Source organism: Chiloscyllium plagiosum, chromosome 19 (genome assembly GCF_004010195.1).
Source record: "Chiloscyllium plagiosum isolate BGI_BamShark_2017 chromosome 19, ASM401019v2, whole genome shotgun sequence".
Lineage (NCBI taxonomy): Eukaryota > Metazoa > Chordata > Chondrichthyes > Orectolobiformes > Hemiscylliidae > Chiloscyllium > Chiloscyllium plagiosum.
In genome coordinates, this window is record NC_057728.1 from 28,099,367 (window position 1) to 28,126,616 (window position 27,250).

At 39.7% G+C, this 27,250-nt stretch overlaps 1 protein-coding gene across 2 annotated transcripts in view; it reads left to right on the forward strand.

Moving 5' to 3' along the window:
* Nucleotides 1–27,250, forward strand: part of LOC122559629 (sodium- and chloride-dependent GABA transporter 1-like) — a 70,849-nt gene that overhangs the window by 40,375 nt on the left and 3,224 nt on the right. For both annotated transcript variants that reach the window (XM_043709425.1, XM_043709427.1), the window contains 5 exons: nucleotides 958–1,070; nucleotides 5,358–5,489; nucleotides 13,433–13,535; nucleotides 17,324–17,424; nucleotides 25,733–25,900. In XM_043709425.1, the coding sequence (XP_043565360.1) occupies nucleotides 958–1,070; nucleotides 5,358–5,489; nucleotides 13,433–13,535; nucleotides 17,324–17,424; nucleotides 25,733–25,900 (617 nt within the window). The remainder of the gene's footprint in view (nucleotides 1–957; nucleotides 1,071–5,357; nucleotides 5,490–13,432; nucleotides 13,536–17,323; nucleotides 17,425–25,732; nucleotides 25,901–27,250) is intronic.

A 27,250-nucleotide genomic window follows, 5' to 3' on the forward strand; every position in this document is an offset into this window, starting at 1 on the left:
ATCATGAAGTACTTCCAGCTGCTATTGCTGCACGTGCCTTTTTTCAAGATTTATTTAATTTTCAATCATGATTGTTGGTACCATGATATATGGTAAATGAACAGCTATGAGCACATCAAAATAAAATATTGCAGATGCTGAAAATCTGAAATAAAAACAGAAAGTGCTGGTGAAACTCAACAGGTCTGGCATCATTTATAGAGAGAGAAAAACAAAGCTAATGTTTCATGTCCTGGATTGACTTCTTCAGAAGAAGAGACATATCAAACTTGAAACATTTGATGCTGCCAGACCTGCTGAGTTTCTATTCAGTTTTTATTTGAGATAGAAACATACAAGCAGCCTGCGATCACTCAACATTACAGCACCAGCATATCCTATCAGGGAAAGGGAGAAAGCGGAGTTATACCTTTGGTTGCTAACAATTATCATTACATTCTTAAGATTTTATCATCACCATTAGGGCATTCTCCACTATTTAGAGCGATACTACCACAAGCCTAAGTGTGACAGACTAATGTCAGAGACAGTGTCCAGAAATTGATATCCCAGACATGAATACCAAAGACTGGGCATCTAACAATTATTCTGAAACCATCACAATGTATCAACCAGTCCCTCCTTGATTGAATCAAACACTCACTGGGTCACTTTTCTGTCATTGGACCTGCATGATGCTGCTTCAAAAATCTAACCAGGACAACGGCTATTTAGTCACTCTACAGGTGCATGTAACCTGGTCCAGACAAGCAGAGTTTGGGAAAAGTCACTGGTCTGGGACTCAGGCATTTAGGGTTTTTGCTTCATTTTGTGACAAATGAATGGCCTTCCTGGAATTTAGAATCTTTATCACATTTTTTCATGGAATATATTACATTTAGTAATCATTCTTAATGTATTGATGCTTAAGAAAATCAGTTGATATGACTTTCTGATTCCACTCCATTTATTATACAGGTCCTGGGCTGGCATTTCTTGCGTATCCAGAAGCTGTGACACAACTACATCCACCAGCACTATGGTCCATCCTCTTTTTCTCTATGTTAATGATGCTTGGCCTTGATTCACAGGTTAGTATTGAAACATGAGAAAATTAAAATGATGATTCATGATATGATATCTGTGACATTGTCTCAAGCGCTAAAGGATCAAACCATAAGGAGTTGTATTAAATGAATTAATAAATAAAACAATTCCTCCCCTCCTTTCCTGACCTGGTTGGTTGGTGAATTGAATTTATTGATGTGTACAAAGTTAAAAATCACACAAACCAGATTATAGTCCAACAGATTTATTTGTAAGTACAAGCTTTTGGAGTGCTGCTCCTTTGTCAGGGAGTTAGTGGGGCAGGATCATAGGACATAAAATTTATCGTAAAAGATCAAAGTGTCATACAACTAATCCGATGTATTGAACAAACCTAGGTGGCCACTGCTGGAACTACAGACCGTTCTTAAGTTGAAAAAGTGATTCCGCTGGGACTTAGAACATAGAACAGTACAGCACAGTACAAGCCCTTCGGCCCACGATGTTCTGTCAAGCATTTATCTTAATCTAAGGTCAACCTACACAGCCCTCAATTTACTGCTACCCATGTGCTTGTTCAGCAGTCACTTAAGTGTACGTAATGTCTCTGACTCCGCTACCACCACAGGCAGTGTATTCCATGCACCCACCACTCTCTGCATAAAGAATCTACCTCTGACATCTCCCAATACCTTCCTCCAATCACCTTAAAATTATTACCTCTCTTGACAGCCATTTCTGCCCTGGGGAAATGTTTCTGGCTATCTACTCTAGCTATGCCTCTCATTACCTTGTACAAGTCACCTCTCTTCCTCCTCTGTCCAGTGTGAAAAGGCCTAGCTCACTCAACCTCTCTTCATAAGACAAGCCCTCTAATCCAGGCAGCATCCTGGTAAGTCTACTCTCTAAAGCATCTACATCCTTGCTATAATGAGGTAACCAGAACTGGAGACAATATTCCAAGTGTGATCGAACCAGGGTTTTATAGAGCTGCAGCAAAACCTCGTGGCTCTTAAACTCAATCCCCCTGTTAATGAAAGCCAAAGTACCATATGCCTTCTTAACAACTCTACCAACTTGAGTCGCAGCTTTGAAGGTCTATGTACATGGACCCCAAGATCCCGCTGTTCCTTCACACTGCCAAGAATCCTGTCTTTATCCCTGTATTCAGCATTCAAATTCGACCTTCCAAAATTAATCACTTCAAATTTATCAAGGTTGAACTCCACCTGCCACTTCTCAGCCCAGCTCTGCATCCTGTCAGTGTCTTGTTGTAGCCTGCAACAGCTCTCGACACTATCTACAACACCGCCGATCTTTGTGTCATCAGCAAATTTACTAAACCACCCTTCTACTTCTTCATCCGAGTAATTTATAAAAACTACAAAGAGCAGAGATCCAAGAACAGACCCCTGCGAGACACCACTGGTCACCAATCTCCAGGTGGAATCATTTCCATCCACTACCACTCGCTGTCTTCTTTCGGCCAGCCAATTCTGTATCCAGTCATCCAAATTTCCCTGTATCCTATACCTCCTAACCTTCTGAATGAGCCCACCATGGGGAACTTCATCAAATGCCTTACTGAAATCCATATTCACTACATCCACTGCAAGACCTTCGTCAACTTATCTCTTCACATCCTCAAACAACTCAATAAGGCTTGTGAGGCATGAACTGCTCCTCACAAAGCCATGTTGACTATCGATAATCAAATCATGTTTTTCCAAATAGTCATAAATCCTATCTCTCAGAGTTCTTTCCAGTACCTTGCTTACCACAGATGTATGGCTGACCAGTCTGTAATTCCCAGGGATTTCCCTATTCCCTGTCTTGAACAGAGGAACAACATTCATTTCCCTCCAATCAGCTGGTATTACTGTGGAGAATGAGGATACAAAGATCATCACCAGAGGAGCAGCAATCTCACTCCTTGCTTCCTGGAGTAACCTTGAAAATATCTGGTCTGGCCCTAGGGACTTATCTATTTTGATGCTTCCCAGAATTTCCAGCACATCCACTTCCTTAATATTAATCTATTCAAACCTATTAACTGGTCCACAGTGTTTTCACTATCAATAAGGTCCCTCTTTCTAGTGAACATTGAAGCAAAAAACTCAGTTAAGGCTTCCCCACCTCTTCAGACTCGAGGCACAATTTCCCTCCACTATCCCTGATTGGCCCTATCCTCTCTCTGATCATTCTCTTATTCCTTGCGTAAGAATGCCTTTGGGTTTTCCCTAATCCTTCCTGCCAAGGCTTTTTTGTGCCCCTTCTGAGCTCTCCTCTGTCCATTTTTGAGTTCTTTCTTAGTCCCCTGTAATCCTTTAACATTGTGCCAGATCCTTGCTTCCTCAACCTTAAGTAAGCTTCCTTCTTCCTTTTGATGAGAAGCTCCTCTTCTCTTGTCATCCAAGCCTCCTTCACCTTATCATTTCTTGCCTATCTCAGTAGGACAAAGTTATCCAAAACTCTCAACAATAGCCTCCATATTTCTGTTGTGCATTTTCTGTAGAACTATTGTTCCCAATTTATACTCCACAGCTCCTGTCTAATAGCAGTATAATTTCCCCTTCCCCAATTAAATATCTTCCTGTATTGTCTGTTCCTATCCCTCTCCATGATTATGGAAAAGGTGAGGCAATTGTGGTCACTGTCACTGAAATGCTCTCCCACCGAGAGATCTGACATCTAGCCTGGCTCGTTGCTGAGCACCAAATGCAATATGGCCTCCCCCCCCCAGTCGGCCTATTTACATATTGAGTCAGGAATCCCTCCTGGACACACCTGACAAAATTGGCTCCATCCAGGCTATCTGCACTAAGGAGTTTCCAATCAATTTGGGGAAGTTGAAGTCACCCATAACGACAACTCTGTTACATCTGCACTTTCCAAGATCTGCTGTCCAATCTATTCTTCCATCTCTCTGCTGCTGTTGGGGGGTCTATAGAAAACACCAAATAAACTGACAACTCCTTTCCTGTTACTGATTCCATACCGACTCAGTAGACAAACCCTCATTAAAAACCTTCTTTTCCTCAGCTGTGATGCACTCTCTGATTAACAATGCTGTTTCCCCCTCCTCTTTGACACCCCCTCCCTGTTCTTTTTAAAAGATCTAAACACTGGACTATCCAGCAACCATTCCTGCACCTGTGAAATCTATGTCTCCGTTATGGCCACAACTTTATGGTAAATCTAGGATTTTGGGTGAACGTGGATGGTAGACCTCAGGGAAAGGAGATGGGATGGATGGGCTTGAGAGGCTAATGTAAAAGGTCAACAGGGTGAATGATCATGATATTGGGTGTTGCTTCTGATGGACAGAAAGGAAACATACCCTCAAAGTAGATACCTTCACAGTTCACCACTTAAGGACCTCAGTAGGGTTCAGGGTGACTGGGGATCTTAGCGCCTCCACAATCCATTGTGTTTTCAGAGGCAGGTCGAAGATGGGTGGGAAAATGGGAGGAAGGCCTCCTTTTATTTTCTGAACCTCCTACCTTCAAATATGCTGGCATATGACCATAATATCTAGCTCCATATACTCTGCATTACCAAGAATACATACTTCTTTCTCTATTTCTGCCTGTGGATCAGTTCATCTGCTGTTGAAAATCTTATCCATGCCTTGGTATTCATACACTTAACTGAACTCTTTAAACTCAAACTCAGGCCCAGTGATGCCTCATATTTGCATATTTGTACATGGCTATGGATGGATTTATGAAAAATGTTAAAACTGAGTGTAGTTCCTGCCCCTTAAAAGGTTTTAACTGACACACACACCTACCCACCTACCTGCATATCTACCTATATGTATACCTACCTACATGCATACTTACCTACATACGACCAGCTACAACCCTTTGGTACATCTCCGAGCAGAAAACACATCATCACAACATTTCTGCTGTGAGTGCCCAGAATTAAGTTCTTGCACAAAACATAAAAACAAGCTGATGTAGTTAGCTGCTCGCAGTGCTTACTGTACTTAATTCTTGCACTTGCTGGTTCTCCTCTGTCCATTGCAGTTTTATAATGTAACACCCTTTGAACAGAAAGCTCAAGTGAACTATGCAACTTCAACTTTAACTAACACAAACAGCCGTACACAAACTTAGTTGACCAAACAAAACCAATGCATTGACTTTGCATTAGTTGTATCCAATAAGTACTTATCAAAATTAAATACAACACTCTCAAAAGAACTAACTGCTAATCTTACAATGCAGTCATGACATTGGTTTAACTTCCCCTAAGTCCATTGTGTTCATGCTCTCTTTATTTCTCACTCCATTTATATTCTAAATTTGATTACTTCCTTTCAGTTTTGCACAGTTGAAGGCTTCATCACTGCCCTCATGGATGAATACCCTCATAGACTGAGAACCCACAAAAAGCTGTTCATTGCAGTGGTGTGCATCCTTTCATACGTCATTGGCTTATGTAACATTACTCAGGTATCTTACGAATAAAATCCTTAAATTTATGTATTTGTACTGTAGACAGATTTTATGTTAACTTATCAGGATACTTATCAGGATTGTCCTATAATTCATGATTGCTTTGACAAAGTGAGTACATTGTTCAGTTCTCTTTTTAGGAGTTCATTTTGTGCTTGTCAAGGTGAAGCATGTGGAAAATGTAATATTCTCTTTGCATGTTTTGAACCATATGTCAGCATGGTCAATTGTAACATGGCTCAAATGCAAAGTAAAATAAGTTGCATCACATGTATTAATTGAGCTTTCTGTAATTTAATATTCTTATCTGACCATATCAGCTGCCCTTTGAGTACGCTCATTGCCAATATTGGCCTGTAAATGTTGAATTATCAATAGTTTTGCACAGTAGAAAAAATTTTTTTGAGCATATTCAATTCATTTCACCAGTGACCCAACAACCAGCAAAGACCAGTAATTTCTTTATAAAGATTTGAGGTAGTTTCAAAACTATAATCTGTAACACAACCAAGTTTTCTCGAATCTCTGATTCTATTTTATATGAAGTAACTAATACATCCACAAATTCCCAATAAGCACAATTTATTTTCTTTTTTTCAGTTCCGTACATAAAGTATTTCCTATAATGATAAACTCTGGCAAGATATTAGACAAGGCATTCATGAGAGCAGGTCACTTTCAATACCAGAAATAAACTACTGAGGAAAAAGATATAAAAGACAGAGGGTTGTTCCTCTTCTAGTTGGTCTCAGTGTCACACACCATGCACTGGGCAGTTTTCTCCCAAGTTTCTACAACTACATTGTGAAAAGTTTGTTTAGAAATTTTAACATTGTAGCCTGACAAAGACTTTCAGTTTGATTTTCACCCCTACCTGTAAGGAAGTGATTAACAGATAGTTTTGGTTTAGGAAAGTGATTAAGAGATATAGTGCTTAGCTACAATGAAATTGTTGAAGTCATCTTCCAATGTAGAGATGAGCACAAATATTTCACAATCAATCAATGTGTTGTTCTGGTAAAACGTCTACACTTCAGCACTGGAAAAAAACAGATTGCTGAATTTACGACGGTGTAAGACACATATGTGGAGTACACAGTCATTCTCGGGAAGATAGGGTCAGTGACTTAGCATATCTGCCCTTGGCAATCCATATACTTAAGTTGCTGTTGGTCTTGGCTGGTTTGCAAAATATGGCTTTTCTTGCAGCTGCTGTGTGAAGTAGATTGGTGGCTTACTAAACCTGACAGATACGAGACCACAGGGTCACTGACCCATGGGCATTTACTGAGCCAATGGGCATTCAGCCTAGAGACTGGGTTGAGACTTTTGGAATCATAAGAAAATACTGTGATGTATTAATATTATTAAATAAGAAACCAATAGAAACTTAGATTTGCTGCTACGAAGAAGAAATTGTTACAACCACCCAGGAGAAGAATAGCAGAAGAAAGAGCACAGAAGATTCTCTACCTCAAAAAAAAATCAGGACCAGGTCAGGGAGACCATTAAGACTAAACCTGTGAAGTCTGAGACTTTGGAGAGAGATGTATCAAAGGTAAATATAGAACCGAAGACTTAAGGAGAGATTGGGAAATGGAATTAACATCAGAATCACGAAAGATGAAGTAACGATCATGTCAAAGTCAAATGAGTAGTTGATATTGCATAGTACAGATTTTCTAACTTCACAAGAAGAGAACACTTCTAAAGATCTAACTGTAAATAATGAATTATTGCAAAGAAGAAGACCATTGACTCCAGCAGCCCACATCTGGGAGACAAAACAATCCCACACCCAAACAATACAAGCAAACATGGACCACAGCTAGAGTACTGTGAGCACCTCAGGGCACCACACCATAAGAAGAATACATTGATCTTGAAAGGTCTAGTTTTATTATAATGATACCTAATCACCAAACTTTTTTTTGCATCGAGATTTCTCTGGACTAGTCCTATCAGGATATCAGAATGAAATTCTCTCTACTGTATATGTATCCTAAATGTATCTCTTGAATCAGTATGGAACTGTGTTTTCTTGTTCTCCACTCTCATAGACCACACTGCTAGTCCATGGCGCTCACGTCTTATTCCCCATCTTGGACATTTCACTTGTTTTTATATTTTCCTGTAGTCCTGCCTGCATGTCCTATTGTCATGATTACTCTCTAGACATCTGACTGCAGGTAGGTAAAATACTTGTGACCCTACTTTCGGCGAAAGATCCTCACGAGATTACTTATTCACATTCTTCACTATCAGCACATGTATTGGTATGTATTTCTTAAGTTCTAACGTCCTATCGCTCTGGTCCAAACTTTAGAACTCATGAGTGTCCGAAGTGTATAGTGCTTCATTGTCAACACCTTCTCCCATGCTCTCAGAGTTTAATTGTCCCCCCTACTCATGAGCAATGTACCTTTACAGTCTGATTGCTGTTATATAATGGATGTTTTCCCATCACATTCACTAACTTTTCTTGGCCCTTTCCTCACCCTGTATTCTTCTCTCATACAGTTAGCCATGTTACCTGGTCTGAAATTTCCCTCTTACTGCTTCAACTTTAAAAAATACTTTTCTCACAGTGTGAGATTCATTTAGTTAGATAAAAAATAATTGAGTTGATCATTGTTCATTCTAATGCTGAAAGATTGTCAAGCAGTACTGAAGGCAATTTTGACATATGACCATTTCCTAATTAGTATTGGATATACCTCTCCAGAAATCTGTAAAGGATACTTTTTGCATGTACTGCATGTGTAAGTAAAGTTTGTAAATTAAGTTTAGCTGATCTGGCAATATTTTGTGCACCACACATCAATTTTTGCATCCTTTCTTTTGCGCAAGCCAGTGCTGAATAGACATTGTGCGGCAGTAGGCATTACAATAATATTCCTGAATAAGGGCTTCCTGAAGAAGGGCTTATGCCCGAAACGTCAATTCTCCTGTTCCCTGGATGCTGCCTGACCTGCTGCGCTTTTCCAGCAACACATTTCCAGCTCTGATCTCCAGCATCTGCAGACCTCACTTTCTCCCCATTACAATAATATTTAACTTCTCAAACATGATCTGAAGTTTGTCATTTACAAAATTACCCCGGTTGTCATATCTATATAAAGTAATAGTTAGACGTCCCACTTTTTGCTCCATGTGCTCTTCAGATCCAGAACTACTAATTCATTAAATTCCTGAGTTCAGGAACACTTAAAACTGGGTGTGATGATGCTTATAAAGCTAATACATTGCAATGTGATCTGATCTAAAGGGATTCATATTCTTCATTCATACCTCTGGCAGCTTTTAACATTAGCTTTGTTTTTGTGAGGATGGATGAGCAAATTGTTTGCGCAATTTCCATATAATCTTTTTAGCTGCACTGGTCAATAACACTTTTTGGAACTCTTGATGAGAAACTCCAGATTTTATCAATAGAATACAATAATGTCCAGATCTTGTGAATTCCAAGTTTACTTTTTTTACAATTACAAATGCTTTATTGTTCTCCATGCCAAATGCATTTTAATTTTGTTTCATTGAAGTCTTACTCAGCAATAATGGCAGTGCTTACAAAATGTTCTAGCCATACAATTTCACAAGCAATAACAAATTGCGAAACTGATAACAAATTATTTCTGAGTTGAATCCAGGCAGTGCTTTCATATTCCTTGGCTCTGTTTTACTTTGTTTTGTTCAGGGTTTTCAGTTCAGCCAATTGATGCCACACCCTGTTGGGGTACACCCACTGCCTGCTACAAAGCAATTGAATGAATCAGCACTTGAGAAACTCATGCGCTGACTTATGTCTTCAATCATTAACAGAATCTTTTCTTGTTATTCAGTCTGATCATATTCACCCATCTGTTTCATGAGTTGCTTCAAAAACTTGACTTCAAATAGTGATCCGTGGACAATTCCTGACATTGTGATATTTAGATTCACACTGGAAACGTGTACTAACTATTCCCCATAGACTTCTGGAAATCATTTATTGTCTGATATTTTCTCTTAATTCAGAAATTCAAGGAACAACTCCCTTCAAAAGGAACAAAGGAGGGGATTAAGTCAAAGTGTTGTTGGAGGGAGCATTCCCATCACGTGTGGCACCGACTTGTCTCTAAAAGCTTTGATATATGAGATCAGATCTTTTTTCCAACAACGTAACTAATCACTCAGTGAATGAATTACAGACACTGCCCAGCAATGGTATAAACTCAGTTCTTTTTAAGAAGCTCAAGAATAAGTTATCTAATCACCCAATTAATCAATTACAAACACTCCCGAGGAGCAGTGTAACAACAACAGAAAGTCAAGAAGATAACTGAGCTCTTTTTTTTAAGTTAAATAAACCGCCAATTTAACTAAACTCCCAATAAACAAATTACATCACTGCCCTGTAGAGGCAAAATTATGACTTTTCATTGTTTGACCAGCAAACAAATTTGTGCCATGGGCAGTGTGATAATTGAATCACAGCCATAAGACCACCAGGGATGGTAAGAGAGACACATGATTCTAAAATTAAGGAAATGTTAGATAGGCTACAAAATCACTTTGCAATTATTTTAATCAACCTATTTGGGCACACTATAACACATTGTGGAAAAAATAATGCACCACGACCCCTGCAGTGCCGAACTCCCTCTAAAGGCTTCACCCATATGAATTAAATTCTTTCTTTTATTTCAAGAACCTATCACCAAATCATCCAATTACCATATGCTACTCCCCCCAGCACCCCAATCCTGCTTATGACTTAGATATTTTCTATTCAACCTGTATTACCCCCCTCGAGAACAGATGGGACTTGAGCCTAAGCCTCCTAGCTTGGAGGTGGGAAAGCGGGCAGCATGGTGGTACAGTGGGCTAGCACTGCTGCTTCACAGGGCCAGAGACCTGGGTTCAATTCCTGCCTCAGGCAACTGCCTGTGTAGAGTTTGCACATTCTCCCCGTGTCTGCGTGGGTTTCCTCCCACAGTCCAAAAATGTGCAGGTTAGGTGAATTGGCCATGCTAAATTTCCCACAGTATTAGGTGTAGGGGAATGGGTCTGGGTGGGTTGCTCTTCGGAGGGTCAGTGTGGACTTGTTGGGCTGAAGGGCCTGTTTCCACACTGTAAGTAATCTAATCTAAACTACCATTGTACAAGAACCCCAGAGTGTTTATGATTTTTTTTTCCTTTTTCATATATCTGGAAGTGTTCTTAAAGCTGTGTTTTATTTCCTATCTCCAAATTCCCTGTGGTATTTTTTCATCTACTAGCCACAATCACTAAATTGCCTGTGTTCTCCAGCTGATTAATTTACATGCAAAGCCCTTTAAGGGCAGTACAGATCATTAACAGTAATGGGGCATTAGGGAATTTGGAAAGGGTTAACCCAAAAAAGGAGTTGGAGTTTATGACTTTTTAAAGATTTCTTCTTTTCTCTTTTTATATCCGGGAATACTATCACACACAACCAAACATTTTTCCCACTACCGAATCACTTGTAGTAGGTTTGATTTGATGTTTTTCAATGTCCAGAAGTGCTCTTAGACATAACTGAGCATTTCTTGCATCACAAAATCACCCATGCTATTTTTTTCTGCCTTGTAACCACCTCCAGTAAATCATCATGTTTTCTAATTAATTAATTTGTGTGCATAGCTTTTGAGGACAATTCAAACCATCAAAGGTACGGGGAGTTAGGGAGAGATGGAAAGGGCTAAATCAAAATGGAGTTGGAAGGGGCATGCTTATTACCTGAATACAAAGTTAAATGAGTATTGCCTGTTCTCAATCAACTTTGGAGCTCATCTATTTGGTCATTAAAGAGACATGCATCTTGACAACTGAAGTTCAATTTGGGTTCTGCCAGGAAAACTTTGTTCTTGAGCTCATGACAAGTTTGATTCAAAAAAAGGACAAAACAACTAAACTCCAAAAGTGAGCTGAGAGTGATCGTCCTGGGTGTGGCATCAAGGACCCCTAGCAAAACTGGAATCAGTGGAATTCAGGAGAAATTAATCCACTAGTTGAAATCATACCTGACACAGAGGATGATGGTGGTAGGTATTCGTGGCCAGTCATCTCAGCACCAAGACATCTCTCCAGAAGTTCTGCAAGGCAGTGTCCGAGGCCCAGTCATCATTGGCTGCTTCATCAATGACCTTCCCTTCATCATAAGGTCAGAAGTAGAGATGTTTGCTAATGATTGCACAATTTTTAGCACCATTTGCTACTCTTCAGTTACTGATGCAGTCCAAGCACAAATGCAGCAAGACCAGGCAACAAACCAGCTTAGTGAGAAGTGCAAGTGACATTTACACCTCAAAAATGCCAAGCAATGACAGTGTTCAACCAGCAAGAAACTAACTATCCCTGCTTGATATTCGATGGCATTGCCATTGCTGAATCTCCCACTATCTCCCTTTACAGAGGGAGCTACCATTAACCAGAAACTGAACTGGACCAAATGTTCAAATACTTTGGGCCCAAGAGCAAGTCAGAGGCTAGGAATGTTACAGTGAGTGACTCATCTCCTAACTCAACAGAAGCCTGTCCACTATCTAAAGGTACAAGTCAAGAGTGTGATGGAATACACCCCCCCACTAATCTGGATGAATGCAGCTCCATTAACACTCAAGATACTTGACATCATCCAGGACAAAGCAGTCCATTTATTGGCAGCAATTCACAAATATTCACTGTCTCCATCCCATGGTACTGCAGCTACAGTGTGCACCATCTACAAGATGCACTGCGGAAATTCACAAGGATCCTCAGACAGCACCTTCCAAACCCATGACCACTTCCATCTAGAATGATAAAATCAGCAGATACATGGGAGCACTTACACCTGCAAATTCCCCTCCAGACCACTCACTATCCTGACTTGGAAATATGTTGCTGTTCTTTCAGTGCTGCTGAATCAAAATGCTGGAATTTCACCATCCCTCACCAGTAGCATTGCGGCTGTACCTTCACTAAATGGACTACAGCAGTTAAAGAAGGCACCTTCTCATGGGCAATAAATGGGGGTCAATAAATGATGTCATAGCTAGCTATGCCCAGATTCAGTAACAATATAAAATGTGGACATGTTTACCTATGATGAAGGGTTGAAGAGGCAAGGCTTTTATCCCCTGGAGATGAGAAGAAGAAGAGATAAAGATTAGATTAGATTAGATTAGATTCTCTACAGTGTGGAAACAGGCCTTTCAGCCCAACAAGTCCACACCGCCCCTCTGAAGAGAAACCCATCCAAACCCATTCCCCTATCCTATATTTACCCCTGACTAACACTGTGGGCAATTTAGCATGGCCAATTCACCTGACCTGCATATCTTTGGATTGTGGGAGGAAACCAGAGCATCCGGAGGAAACCCATGCAGACACAGGGAGAATGTGCAAACTCCACACAGATAGGAGGGAATAAAGTTAATTGAAACATATAAGATACTGTGGGATTTTGATCAGGTGCATGTTGAAAGCATGTTTCCAGTTGTGGAACAATCTAAAATTAGGGGTCACTGCTTTTAAGGTTTCACCTATTTCAGACAGAGATAAGAATTTTATTTTCTCAAAGTAGGCTGTGAGTCTTTGGAACTCTCCTCCTCAAAAAGTGGGAGAAGCAGATGTTTTAAATCTTTTCAAAGCAGAAGAGGATAGATTCTTGATAAACAAAGGGTTGAAAAGTTGTTGGGGTAGGCAGGAATGTGGAGTGATCCAATCAAGCCTTGATCTTATTGAATGGTGGAGCAGGCTGAAGGGCCATCTGGCCTACTCCTGCTCTGATTTTGTATATTTGTGTGTCTGTTCATGTGTTGGCATTGTGGGATAGCTACAGTTGACCTATATTCTGAAATGTTTTACAGATAATGTGCTGAGAAGATATTTTTAAATTGAATTTGTAATTCATATTTCAACTTTGCATCTCTAAATTTTCTTTCTCAACACAGGGTGGTCTCTACATGTTCAAGTTGTTTGACTATTATTCTGCCAGTGGCATGACTCTCCTCTTTCTGGTATTCTTTGAGACTATCTCAATATCGTGGTTTTATGGTTAGTGACTGTTTTAAATAAAATCCTATGTTAGTTTTATTAGGAAACATTGTGACTCATGTTAATGTAAAATTGCAGTCAGATATGGGAGGAGAGAACAGCTTAATAGTAAACCTAGATATATATTTCAGGTTAAATGGCTCTCTACAGACTCTCCTGCTATGGAGCAACAAACTATTATGATTATTACTAAAAATCTAGATATAAATAGATATCATGAAGTAATTTCATCTTTTAACCTCATGCCAAAAGGCTCATGGAATGACAGGACATGCTTTTTAATTCTTCACAGGACCTCATGGTGTAATGAAGGGGAAGTGCTCAACAGAATGCTCTTCTCTAAAGCTATAGTCATTTTTAGTCTGCTGTTGGGTGCTGCCTGGTGATGCTTACAGCCTAATATTACCTGACACTCGGGAGAAAGCATCTTGCTTGCTGGCCCAGAATCAGGAAACACCTAGGAGTGGAAATCAATCTTCAGCATTTTCCCCTCTGAATCTCTAATTCATGTTTGCTTTCTTGTCAATAATCTTGTTAACTTTGCATCACAACGATACATCTTGCCTAAATCATATAGCAATGTTTGTGGGGTAAAGTTAAGCTGGCTAAGTGTTTCATTTGGTTTGATTCGAAGACCCTTTTGTTCACACAGCAGAAACTTAGAGGAAGGCATAGGTCTACTGTGAGGAAAAAAAGACAACTCAGCAAGATTTCCTCCACTTCCTGTCACTGGGATTAACTGTCCTTGTAATAAGTTACAGTTGTGACAACTGATCCACAATGATCTGAGATTTCTGGAGTTCTGTTTAGATTACTTTCTGCTCATCAGTTGTAAAATTGTTGCCTTATTTTGTTACAAGGCAACTTTCAAACATTCTCTCCTGTGAGGTTCTTTATAATGTATGTATAATCATTATTAATTCTGAATGAGAATGCATATTAATTTGGTGTCTTTCTGCAATGTCCAGAACTTAACATGGCCATTAAAGGTGACATTGTAAGGTTTACACTGGGTATCCCATTTTAGGTGTGCCAGTGGTGAAGACACTTAACGTAATTTACATTCCTAGTCATTGTCCAACCAATGTACTCTTGGATGAGTGCCACTAATGACAGTCCATTATTCACCTAGCTAAAGTTATTTTCAATCATTTATTTTTTACTTTTTGCAGCAGTAGTATCACAACTTCTATATGAGTTTCCAAAATATTTGCTCACCCAATTAAGTGTAATACTCTTTTAATAACTAGACATTCTTGAGCATGCTAAGCCAAACTAATAATGTTTTCACAGCAACACCCAAAATTGTTTTATCAAAAAACAAAGGACTGTAAGTATTGTTAGTTAGGAAGGAGTCTCTATGCTCATTCCATATGCAGTATATTTTGGGATATAATCTAAAAGCCAAAGAAGAGGTAAATTGTAATCTTCACAGTTTACACTACAACCTGTAGTTCTGTGATCACAAGGCAGTACAGTTATGCATAATACAATCAGGTTATTCTTTGGAAGCTCAGTTGGAAATGATCCCTGAAGAAATTCTTTTACCAGTCAATGTGAAACATTTTTTTTGCCTAAATCAGATTTCAAATCAAAGAAAATGTGTAAAACAACAACAGCCAGAAGTACTGAGTAAGTGATTGATTTTGGTTTTCTCCAGAGACCCATGTCAGATACCAGTCTTTATCCAGTTCGATTCACTCCACATGATATCAAGAAATGTCTGAATTCACTGGATACCACTTTGTCCATGGGCTTAAAACATTCCAATGATAACATTGAATACATGTGCCCCAGAACTGGTCAAGCCCTAAACCAACCTAGTCTAACTGCAGCTATAACATTGGCATCTATCCGGCAATGTGAAAAATTGCCCAGCCATGTACTGTGCACAAAAAGCAGGACAAGTCTAATCTAGTTTATTCTTAATCCTCAGCAATGTGATGAAAAGAGTGATTGACCGTGCTATAAAGTGGCATTTGCAAAGTAATAACCTGCTCACTGATGTTCAATTTTGGTTCTGCCAGGAACACTCAACTCAAGATCCCATTTTAGACTTGGTCCAAATGTGCACATAAAATGCTCAACTTCAGAAGTGAACTGAAATCTGACTATCCTCCACATCAACATAGCATTTGATGGAGTATGATATGAAGCAGGCCTAGAAAAACTGGAGTCCATGGTAATCAGGGATAATGCTCCCTGGATAGAATAATTCTGAGCACAAAGGAAGATGGTTGTGGTTGTTAACGGCCAATCATCTCAGCTGCAGGACATCATTTTATGGGTCCCTGAGGTAGAGTTGCAGACCCAACCATCTTCAGCTGCTTTATCACTGACATTACTTCCATCAAAAGGTCAGTGGTGGGGATGTTTGCTGATGATTGCACTATGTTCAGCACCTCAGATATTGACACACATCCATATGCTATAGGGCTTAGACACTATTAACGCTTGGGCTGATAGGTGGCATCACAAAAGTACCAGGCAATGTTCATCTCAAACAAGAGTGAATCTAACCATCACCATACTGTACTTCCATCACTGATTCCCCAACTACCCTAGAGGTTACCATTCTTCAGAAACTGAATTGGAATCACCATATAAATACTTTGACCATGAGAGCAAATCAGAGGCTAGGAATTTGATGAGTAAATAACTCACCTCCCATTTCTGTAAAGCTTGTCCACCATCACCTCACTTGCCTGAATGAGTGCAGCTTCCATAACATTCAAGAAGCTTGCCATTAACAAGGACAAGGCAGCCTACTTGATTGGTAACCCAATCACAATCTTCAAGATTCACTTTCTTCACTTTTGATGCATGGTTGCAATAGTATGTACCATCTACAAGATGCACTGTAGGAATTCGCAAGACCACTTTGACAACACTTTCCAAATCTGCAACCTCTATCATAAATAGAAACAAAATACTGTGGATACTGGAATTCTGGGAATTGTGAAATAAGAACCAAATATTGAAGAAACTCAGCAGTGTGGTAGCATCTGTGAAGAGAGAAACAGAATTAACACTTTGAGTTCAGTATGATTCTTTTCAAGAACCTTTATTACCTTGTATGACAAGGGCAGCAAATACACAGGTATAAACACTTTCAAGTTCCCTTTCAAACACATCCCATCTGGACTTTGAAATGTATCACTGTTCCTTCAATGTCACCACTTCAAAATTCTGGAGTTCCTTCTGAACACTACCTTGGATTTTTTTACCCAAAAACTGCAGCAGTTCAAGAAGACAGCTAATCACTGCCTTCTCCAAAGCAATTAGAGATAGACAATAAATATTAGTTTAGCCAGTGATACCTGCAACCCATGAATGATTTTTTAAAAAATCCATTTGCTTTGTTTGAGACCTTGAATGTAATAAGAGTTCCCAAAGTTCTTCATAGGCATTAGGGAACCATATTGCATACTAAGTCATATAAGAAAACAGCAGATCAAAAGCTTGATCAAAGTGGTACATTTTAGGAGGAAGAAAATAAGGAAAAGAGGAACAGGTATTAAGGGAAGAATTCCAAAGCTTCGGAGGTAGGAAGTTGAAAGCATCATCACCAGTAGTGGGGCCATTAAAATCAAGTATGGTTAATAGGTCATAATTGCAGAATGCAGAGATGGTTGCTTGTAGGGCTGAAGAAGATTGTTGAGATAGGATAGGATGGAGTAAGGTTTGGAAATATCTTGAAAATGAAAATGAGAATTCTGAAATGGGATTGAAATTTTCTGGAAAGATTGATGTCCAAGGGCTATAATTTTTTATATTGTTTTTCACAGGAGTTAACAAGTTCTATAAAAACATTGAGGAAATGATTGGGTACAAGCCATGCATATGGTGGAAGCTTTGTTGGGTATATTTTACTCCTATTGTAGTTATGGTAAGACTTTTTTTATTTCTTTAAACTGTAGCTTTATCTTTTAATAAAAAATTCTTTCTGAATCTAATTTCATTTTTCCCTCTCTGTCTTTTCCCATTTCTCTCAAGTTTACTAATCTCTTTTCTTTAAATTACTTGTTTCGTATTAATTGTTTTATTTTCAACATTTCCTCCTGGATAATTAACATGTGCATTTCTCAAGTTCCTGATTCCTTCTGTGTGAACCAATGCAATTTTCTGGCTGTCATTTCAATTTTCATGTAAGAAGCAATGCATATGTATCTATCTCAGATATCATATTATCCATACCACAAAACCTGATTTTTTTCTCCCGCATGTGGAGCATATTAGTCCTCATCATAAAGCATTGAAGTGATTTAGATAACCTCTAACCAGCTCCGTATGCATAGCACATCTCCTTTTTCAACAGAAAGATTCTCACTTAACCCATAGTATGTCTTGTTTTAGCTGATATCAACGTGTGTATTCACAGATTTTTAATGTATTGGCCCCAGACTTGACAGGGGAAAGGTATTCCCATCCCAGTAATTATTTAGTGCCCTCTACTGGCAAATGCACAGAGAAGAAAAACTGAGATCTGTCTGTAATAAATGGTTCAAATTTTCTTTGATAACCTCACACATGAATAATGGTTCATTTGATGAGCTCCAGAATTTTCTTATTGAACTGTGCCCCACATTATTGGTGAAACAAATTTAACATGAGCTGCTGATATACTTAGTAATCTCTTTATATAAAAAAAATTGTTATTGGAAGAACCTTATCCTTTTCTGGCTAGAACATTCAAGCAGATTGTCCAATTCTCAGCACTTCATTATGAGATTCAAAATGAAGAAAATATTGGTGCAATAACCATAGTCTGCCTACAGATGGTCTGAACATATTTAGTAGACGTTATCAAATTTCTTGTAAAATTAAATGACAGGACATTTGTTCCATTAAATTTTCACAGTGTCTTGGAACCTTTGATTGACTTTGTAATAACTTTTAGTGCACTTGTAACCTTGCAACTAATTTAGACTAATGGACTTGTTAAAAACTTCTAAGGGCAGAAACTTCCAGGCCCCTAAGTGGGCAATGGCCAATCTCAGGGAATGCTTCCTAGAGCAGCAACAACCTGAATCCTTAATCCATGAGGTTTAACATTGGACACCCACCAGCCTCACCACATTATCATGACATACTTCTGATTCACTTATAGTTTATCACTTCACTTAAATTTGGAGCATGCCAATATCCCTTCTATTGTAGTGCTGCTGCAAGACCACTTTGTGTGCAGGGATGGACAGCCATCTCATGCATCAGAACAGGGTGCACCTCAGGGCTCTTTGTTTGCTCTCTTAATGCTCACTCACTTTTTATTTTCTTGGATGCTCACTGCATCTCTGCTTTGGCTTGTCCTTTTGTTACATTGCTACCTCATTCAGAACTCACAGCTTTACAGTACTTTGTCATGCCTTCTAGTGCAGAAACAAAGCCATGCAGTTTGTCATTGCTATCAGAAGTGATCAGCCATGGGGGCAAGAATGTTGCTTTATGTCATTGTGCTACATCAATGACACGGCAACAGCATGTACTTCACACATCTGGCTAGGTCTTAAAGACAAGGGGAGCAGTCCTCAGTCAAATCAAGGGGTTTGCTTGGCACAGTCAGTCAAGGACAATGCTCAATTTCAGTCCAGAGACTTAACTTGGACATCATGGTTGAGAGTGTGATGCTGGAAAAGTACAGCAGGCTAGGAAGCATCCAGGGAGCAGGAGAATCAACGTTTCGGGCATAAGCTCTTCATCTCATCTCTGATCTCTCACATAATTTTCTCCTGCTTAACTTGGACATGGTCAGTTAGCAGCTTGGAGCAGTCAGAGTGAAAAATGACTCTGGCAAGTGGGTCATAGTCTGTCCTGCAAGTCTGGTGTCACCAGTCAGAAGTTTAGCAGTAAGTCAGTCAGGGAACTGCAAGAGATCAGTCATGGATATAGTCACTCATCAGCCTGGGCTGGTCTTCTAAATGGATCAAGGGAGTTAAACTATGGTCAGTCCTGGTGGTCAGTTCACTAAAGTTAAGTTGGGTTCTCAGAGGCCTATTTTAGTGGGCAAGTTGAGAAAGTCTGTTGTGGGGATTGGAGGTAGCATGCTGGGGGATGCAATAATTGTGAGGGATTAGGAAGCCAAAATATAAGGGCAGGAAATGATAGTACATTGGAAGATTTGGGTTACTGCAAAAACAAAAGGGTTATTGATGGCCACCATTATCCTTTCTTTAAAAGGGAGATAGTGCATCATGATGGTTGGCATGGCTGAGTTGTCAGTCTAGAGCTCAGGGGTAAGGTTAGGAGGCGAAGACTTAAATGAAAGTGTTGGGTAAGAATGTGTGGAATATCAGAACTGTTGGCGTTGACAGGGAGTGCAAGGACAAAAGAAACATGAAGGTATGGAGGGCCCCTAGGTTACCAGGCAGAGCCTGCCACTCACTCTGTGAAGCGGGACCTGTTTTCCCTCCCACTTTCATCCAAATTGATGATACACAGTGGAATTGAAAAATGGCTGCCACCTCACCTGGATTGAGCAGACTAAGTGTTTTCTTCTGTAGGAGGATGTAGGTTCTACTGTGAGATGTGAGGCCGTCAAAGGGCAATTGCATTAATCAATCACTTATACAGCACAGGTTGAATACATTTTTAGTCATAGAATTCCGTATACAAAACACCTGCATGGTAAACTATGCAGAATACAAATTCTGGCCCCATGTAATCTTGACAATTACATTTGTCAATAGAAATTGATCATATTCATCTCTGTAAAGCAGAATTAGTCACAGGCAATTTTAAAAATATTACCTGTGAACCACAATTCACAAAGGCTATCCAACATCTCAAAGGCTGCACAAGGGCACAGCCTGATTTCCTGTCACTTCACCTGCAAGTATTTGACAACATGCTCTTATATGTCATGCTACCTTTTTGGGTGATGTGGGGGATGGGGTACAATGGAACAATGATATCAAAGGCCCGAATACAGACATCCCCAACCCCCATATCGAGGACTATGCTGAACTGTCATTTGTGTGTGACACAAATGATGACAGTTCACTTTATGAAGAAGCTGTTTTGTTTCTGAGATTGAAAGGGTCACTCAGAGCATCCCCTGTGGATCAATTTAAAGCAGGGCTTATCATCACTGTGGCTACAATGCCACCAAGGCACAGAAGATTTGAGGAGGAACAAATATGCCACTAACCTCAGACCAGGTGCAACCTCGAGCTGCTTCCAAATAGCTTCCTTAAGAAAGAGTTGCAGATGAGTGCCCTCTCCAGATATGGAGGTATAGAAGGACCAGAATCCATCATTCTAAAGGCAATTTCCTCCAGTTGACGAGACACATTACTGTGCAGACTGAGGATATCATGGAACACTGTCACAGAACTGAAGTAGAAATTGTGGACTGAATGGATGGGCTGCCATCCTGTCCCAGTGGCTATCAAGGTGACAGCTGCCCTACATTTTTATGCAACTGGGACCCAATGCAGAATCTATTTATTCTCAACCCAGAAAAATATCAAAACTGTTGGTGAAAAAATTTGTGCCAGATAACAATGCTTCATTTCATTTCCTGTAATAAGGTCAGAGCTGCAGCCTAAGCTGTAGGCTTTGTCAATTTAGCTGACTTCCCTCAGGTGCAGGATATAATGAATTGTGTACATGTATCATTGAGAGTGCTATATCATAACAGACTTCATCAATAGAAAAGACTTCTATTCAGTAAATGCACAAGTCATTAGACCATACGAAATAGAAACAGGAATAGGCAATTTGGCTCCTAGTCAAGAGTGTGGTGCTGGAAAAGCACAGCAGGTCAGGTAGCATCCCAGGAGAAGAGAATCAACTGATGAAGCCCTGATAAAGGGCTTATGCCTGAAATGTCGATTCTCCTGCTCCTCGGATGCTGCCTGACCTGCTGTGCTTTTGCAGCATCACACTCCCGACTCTGATCTCCAGCATCTGCAGTCTTCACTTTCTCCCAATTTGGCTCCTCGAGTCTGCTCCAGCATATTTTTCCACATTATACTCTGTTTGCCAACTTTTCGCCAACTTTCTTAACCTATCAATATCTCAATGTAAAAACTGTTTGCTACCCTCTTGCAACTTGCTTTTCCACCTATTTTTGTGGCATCTGCAAATTTGGCTACAGAACATTAGCTTACTTATTCCAAGTCATTGATATATGTTGTAAACAGTTGCAATCCCAGCACTGATCCCTGTGGGTCATCTATAATCACTGGTACTGCATCTGAGAGGCCTGTGCCAAATATCCTGAAAATTGCCTTAATACTTATATCCTTGATAGCTTTCATGTTCCCTTTTCATTTCAAGAGCTGGATGTTGGCAAGAATAGTTACTCAGAGACTCCATGGGAGACTGATTAGCAAGGTTAGATCTCACGGAATACAGGGGGAACTAGCCATTTGGATACAGAACTGGCTCAAAGGTAGAAGACAGAGGGTGGTGGTGGAGGGCTATTTTTGGACTGGAGGCCTGTGACCAGTGGAGTGCCACAAGGATCGGTGCTGGGTCCTCTACTTTTTCTCATTTACATAAATGATTTGGATGTGAGCATAAGAGGTACAGTTAGTAAGTTTGCAGATGACACCAAAATTGGAGGTGTAGGGGACAGCGAAAAGTGTTACCTCAGATGACAACAGGATCTTGACCAGATGGGCCAATGGGCTGAGAAATGGCAGATGGAGTTGAATTTGAATTGGCCATGCTAAATTGCTCGTAGTGTTAGGTAAGGGGTAAATGTAGGGGTATGGGTGGGTTGCGCTTCAGCGGGTCGGTGTGGACTTGTTGGGCCGAAGGGCCTGTTTCCACACTGTAATGTAATCTAAAAAATCTAATCTAATCTAGCGAGTGTTGCTGAACAAAGAGACCTTGGAATGTAGGTTCATATCTCCTTGAAAATGGAGTCGCAGGTAGATAGGATAGTGAAGAAGGTGTTTGGTATGTTTTCCTTTATTGGTCAGAGTATTGAGTACAGGAGTTGGGAGGTCACGTGTGGCTGTACAGGAGATTGGTTAGGTCACTGTTGGAACATTGTGTGCAGTTCTGGTCTCCTTCTTATCGGAAATATGTTGTGAAATTGAAAGGGTTCAAAAAAAATTTCCAAGGATGTTGCCAGGGTTGGAGGATTTGAGCTGTAGCGAGAGGCTGAACAGGCTGGGGCTTTTTTCCCTGGACCGTCGGAGGCTGAGGGGTGACCTTATAGAGGTTTACAAAATCATGAGGGGTATGGATAGGATAAATAGACAAAGTCTTTTCCCTGAGGTCAGGGAGTCCAGAACTAGAGGTCATTGGTTTAGGGTGAGAGGGGAAAGATATAAAAGAGACCTAAGGGGCAACCTTTTCACACAGAGGATGTTACGTATATGGAATGAACTGCCAGAGGAAGTGGTGGAGGCTGGTTCAATTGCAACATTTAAGAGGCATTTGGATGGGTATATGAATAGGTAGGGTTTGGAGGGATATGTGCTGGGTGCTGGCAGATAGGACTAGATTGGGTTGAATATCTGGTTGGCATGGACGGGTTGGACTGAAGTGTCTGTTTCCATGCTGTATATCTCTATGACTCTAGTCTACCCGGTGCAACATGACTGATGACTGTTACAGAAGACTTTTAATGAGGTTGTGTATAGATCAAATTCAGCCTATTCTTCCACCAGAGCCAACATAGAGCAGGCGGTAAGCCTGCTAAAGATTAAGTTCTGATGCTGGATTACTGGGGCATCTTGTATCTTTAAGATATAGTGTGCTGCATAATCGTAGCATGCTATGATCTGCACAGCTCCAGTGAAGAGGTGGTGTGCTGAATGCTGAAGAGCTGGAAGATCAGCAGTCTTCTAAAGAAGAAGATAAGAACTTTGAGTTGGAGGAACATAATCTGCAGCATGATCGAGCTGTATAGAATCATGTATAGAACAAACCAGATAGGACTTGATTGGTAACTGCTTCCAATAGATTTGATCAGGGTACAGTGAAAATTCCTTAGTTAAAAAATTGTTGTTGTGTTCAAAAGGCAAGCAGTCCCTTTATGTTCCTAAAAGAAAACGTGCCTTTTGTTCATCACTTTGGTTGTTGTTCAATAAAAGTTAATATTTTCACCTGTTTGAAGGCTTTCTCACATGTGATGATCTGTCAGTGACATGATGTTATGCTACACTGCGTATTCAGGGAAGTGTAGGACGCCTTTAAACAGAGTTCTAACTTGGGATGGTGTTCAGGATGGGTAGCCCCTGTAGCATCATTCTTGAAGCTGCAGTTACAATATAATGAAAGTCAGTCAGACCGGTGAAAGTATGAAGAGGCAATATATTTATGATCGTGAACTTCTATTTGCATTGATGCTTTTCCTTTTCACTTCCCTCCCACTGTTGACCTTATGCACAGCCAGGCTTTTAATGAAGTGCCAGTGGTACAAGTCTCAGGAGACCCCAGCAGCAGTGAGTACATGATGCCATAGAATCATGGTACATGCATAATGAGGTGACTACCAAAACGTTGTGTGAGATACCATCCTGGAACTCACAAACAGAAACCCTCCATCAAACTCCAAAAAAATTGACACTTAGTCAATTTTTGATAAAATTCAGCCCTCAAGTCACTTATGGTCAGTGCTTCATACAAAAATCCATTGTTGCAATACTTTCACTCTACTTGTGCACACACCAAATAAAGAATATTGCTCAGACATTCCTAAAGATCTTGCACATCCCAGTGCATGTTGTTCTCACAACACAAGTACCAATCCGGGGTCTTACTTTAAAAAAATTTAACAACATAAAAGCTATTTACCCTAAAATGTCTGTGAACTGCAGTGTACATATAATAGAGCTTTAAGATGATAAGAAATAGGAACAGGAGTAGGCTGTTCAGCCCCTTAAGTCTGCTGTGCCAATCAATAAGATAATGGCTGATCCAACATGCCTCATGTCCACTTGATTTCCCGACTGATCAAAAACCTATTTACCTCAGCCTTAAATATATAAAAGAACTCTGTCCCCACAGCTCTCTGTGGTAAGGAATTCCAAATACTCAGAGCCACTGTGAGAAGAAATTCCTCCTCATTTTGGTCTTAAATTGGCAACCCTTTATTTTGAAACTATGGCCTCTGGTTCCAGACTCTGCCATGAGGGGTAACATCATCTCAATGCTTACTCTGTCAAGCCTCTTCAGAATCCGATATGTGCCAATGAGATTGTCTCTCATTCTTCTAAACTCCAGTGAGTAGAGTCCCAATTTGTTTAACCAGCACCTTATACAGTTGCAGTAAGACTTCCTTACACTTATACAAAACACCCCTTGAAGTAAGATGCAACATTCCACTAGTCTTCCTGATTACCTGCTCTGTGTGCTAGCTTTCTGTGTTTTATGTACACGTACTCCCACAAGTCCATTTGTTTTGTGGCTTTGTGCAGTTTTTCTCCATTTAAATTGTTCTCTCTTCCAAAATGACAACTTCACATTTTCCTACATTATACTCCATTTGCTAGCTTTTTGCCCACTTAATTAACCTATCAATATCTCTCTGTAAACTGTTTGCATTGGTGTCATCTACAAATATGGCTACAGTACAGTCACTTCTGTAGTGGTAATGCATATATCCAATCACAGCCTGTACATCATACTGTTGTCTTAATGTTATCTACTCTGAATCATTTGTTAAAGTAAAGAAAGAATGTTCATACAGGGCTTCATCATGACCTCAAAGTCTCAGCATGTTTCATAACTAATTATGTATTTTTCAAATATATTATCATGCAGAAAATTGCTTGAGCATGGCCTCAGAAATAGCAATGATAAAAATAAGATCCATCTTAATTGTGTTTGATTTAGTGTAAATGTTGACAAAAAACACTGGAAGATTGACCCTGTCCTTCTTTGATTATTTGGTCGGATCTTTCCCTTCATGCTACATAACAAATCCAGCCTTCATGTAGAGTTTTGTCAGAAAGATAGTATGTCCGGTGTTGGACTGCCAGTAAAGTTCCTTCTAACCTGCATATTCCTTGCAGAAGTAGAAAAAATTAGAGGGAAGGCTGACTGTCAGTCAAAATTATATGCTCAGGAATGAAGGTTGAATCTATGATCCGTGAGTAGAGAGATCAGAAGGCTGTCACTAAACCAAGGATTACACTATTTCATTCAGTTGTCCCTCCAATGTAATATTTGGGTCTTGGGATGAAGATGATGTAATACTCTTAACTCCTAATATTGTTTTTGTGCATTCATTTTAGGGAGTATTTCTCTTCAGTGCTGTTGAAATGACACCACTGACACTTGGGAATTATGTCTACCCCAAGTGGGGACAAGGGATTGGCTGGTTCATGGCACTCTCCTCCATGGTATTTATCCCAGGATACATTGCCTACCTGTTTTGCATCACAAAAGGAACCTTCATACAGGTATGAAATAAAAATCTGCAGTTCAGACTCTGAACATTGGACTTTGCTTACTTTGCTTTGCTTCTCTCTTTATTACAGTAAGCTCAATTAATTCAATCAATTTGAGACCTGTATAAGAATCCTGATAAGTGGTGATGACCCATAGCTGTTGAAGGGATATGAGGGGATAACTATACACAACCATCTGATGAAGGAGCAGCGCTCTGAAAGTTAGTGCTTCCAACTAAACGTGTTGGACTATAACCTGGTGTTGTAGGATTTTTAACTTTGTACATCCCAGTCCAACACTGGCACCTCCAAATCATATATTATTCCTATCAGTTAATTATTTAGTTCTAGCTATCAATCCAGTTGTTTCTTTGTGTTTTTATATTAGTGTATAAATGATTGGAAGCTATGAGCCAATAACTTTCTGGACTGCAAATCATTTTTAACAGTAAATAAAACAATGCTCCAAAAAGACATTCACTACACAAAAGAACTTATCTGTTCTTATTACATTCAGCGATGTATGTCAGTGTTTTGGCAATTTTAGTATTTTGTTAAAATGCTGAAACATATTTACATTTCTTTGCATGCTGGCCTCAGTATAATGCCAGTTTCTATGCAAAGCCTTAAGGAATTCATTAATGTTTATGTAGGCTCACTCTTTTACCTTGCATCTTTATTTGGAATGGAAACAATGGAAGTTCTGTGAGTAAAGAAGTTCTTAGTTCTGTCTGGCTTTTTTTGTAAAGTTTACAGTTCATTACTGTCATAGTTTTTATTCTGATGCTTTATTAATATTTATTTTCTGAAAGAAAATCAGGAGACTTATTTGAACTCCTTAAGGTTAATTTTGTTCTAAAAGCATATCAAATACAATATTTCAATATACCAGCAAGACTTGCATATCTGACTGTCTTGGCACATCTACACACCAATGACTGTGGACAATTATCTCCGGACATCAGAGCAGAATCTTCCCCTCTGCATATAGGACACCGGCAGCCATGAAGTCTGTACTAGTTTCCAGCCAAGTCACCATTACCCTTAACAGTTATAGTTTCAGCTTGTACCCAGTTGGTTTGAAACATTAGTGAATAAATTGCCCTAACATGTAACAATCAGGCAATTTCTGCATTGGTTAGTATGATGCTATCACATCACTCAATCTCAAGTCTATCCTTGTGTTAAAGAGGTACAACAGCAGAGCCATCATGAAAGATGGGTATTGCAATATTTTCAAATGTGCACACCACCTTCACATTGTTTCCTATTGGATAAAGGGTATGTATTTTAAACAGTTAGAGTTTCACCTTATGTCCGGACTTGATGTGGGCTGACTCTTTATTGAGAGGATTTGTCTGA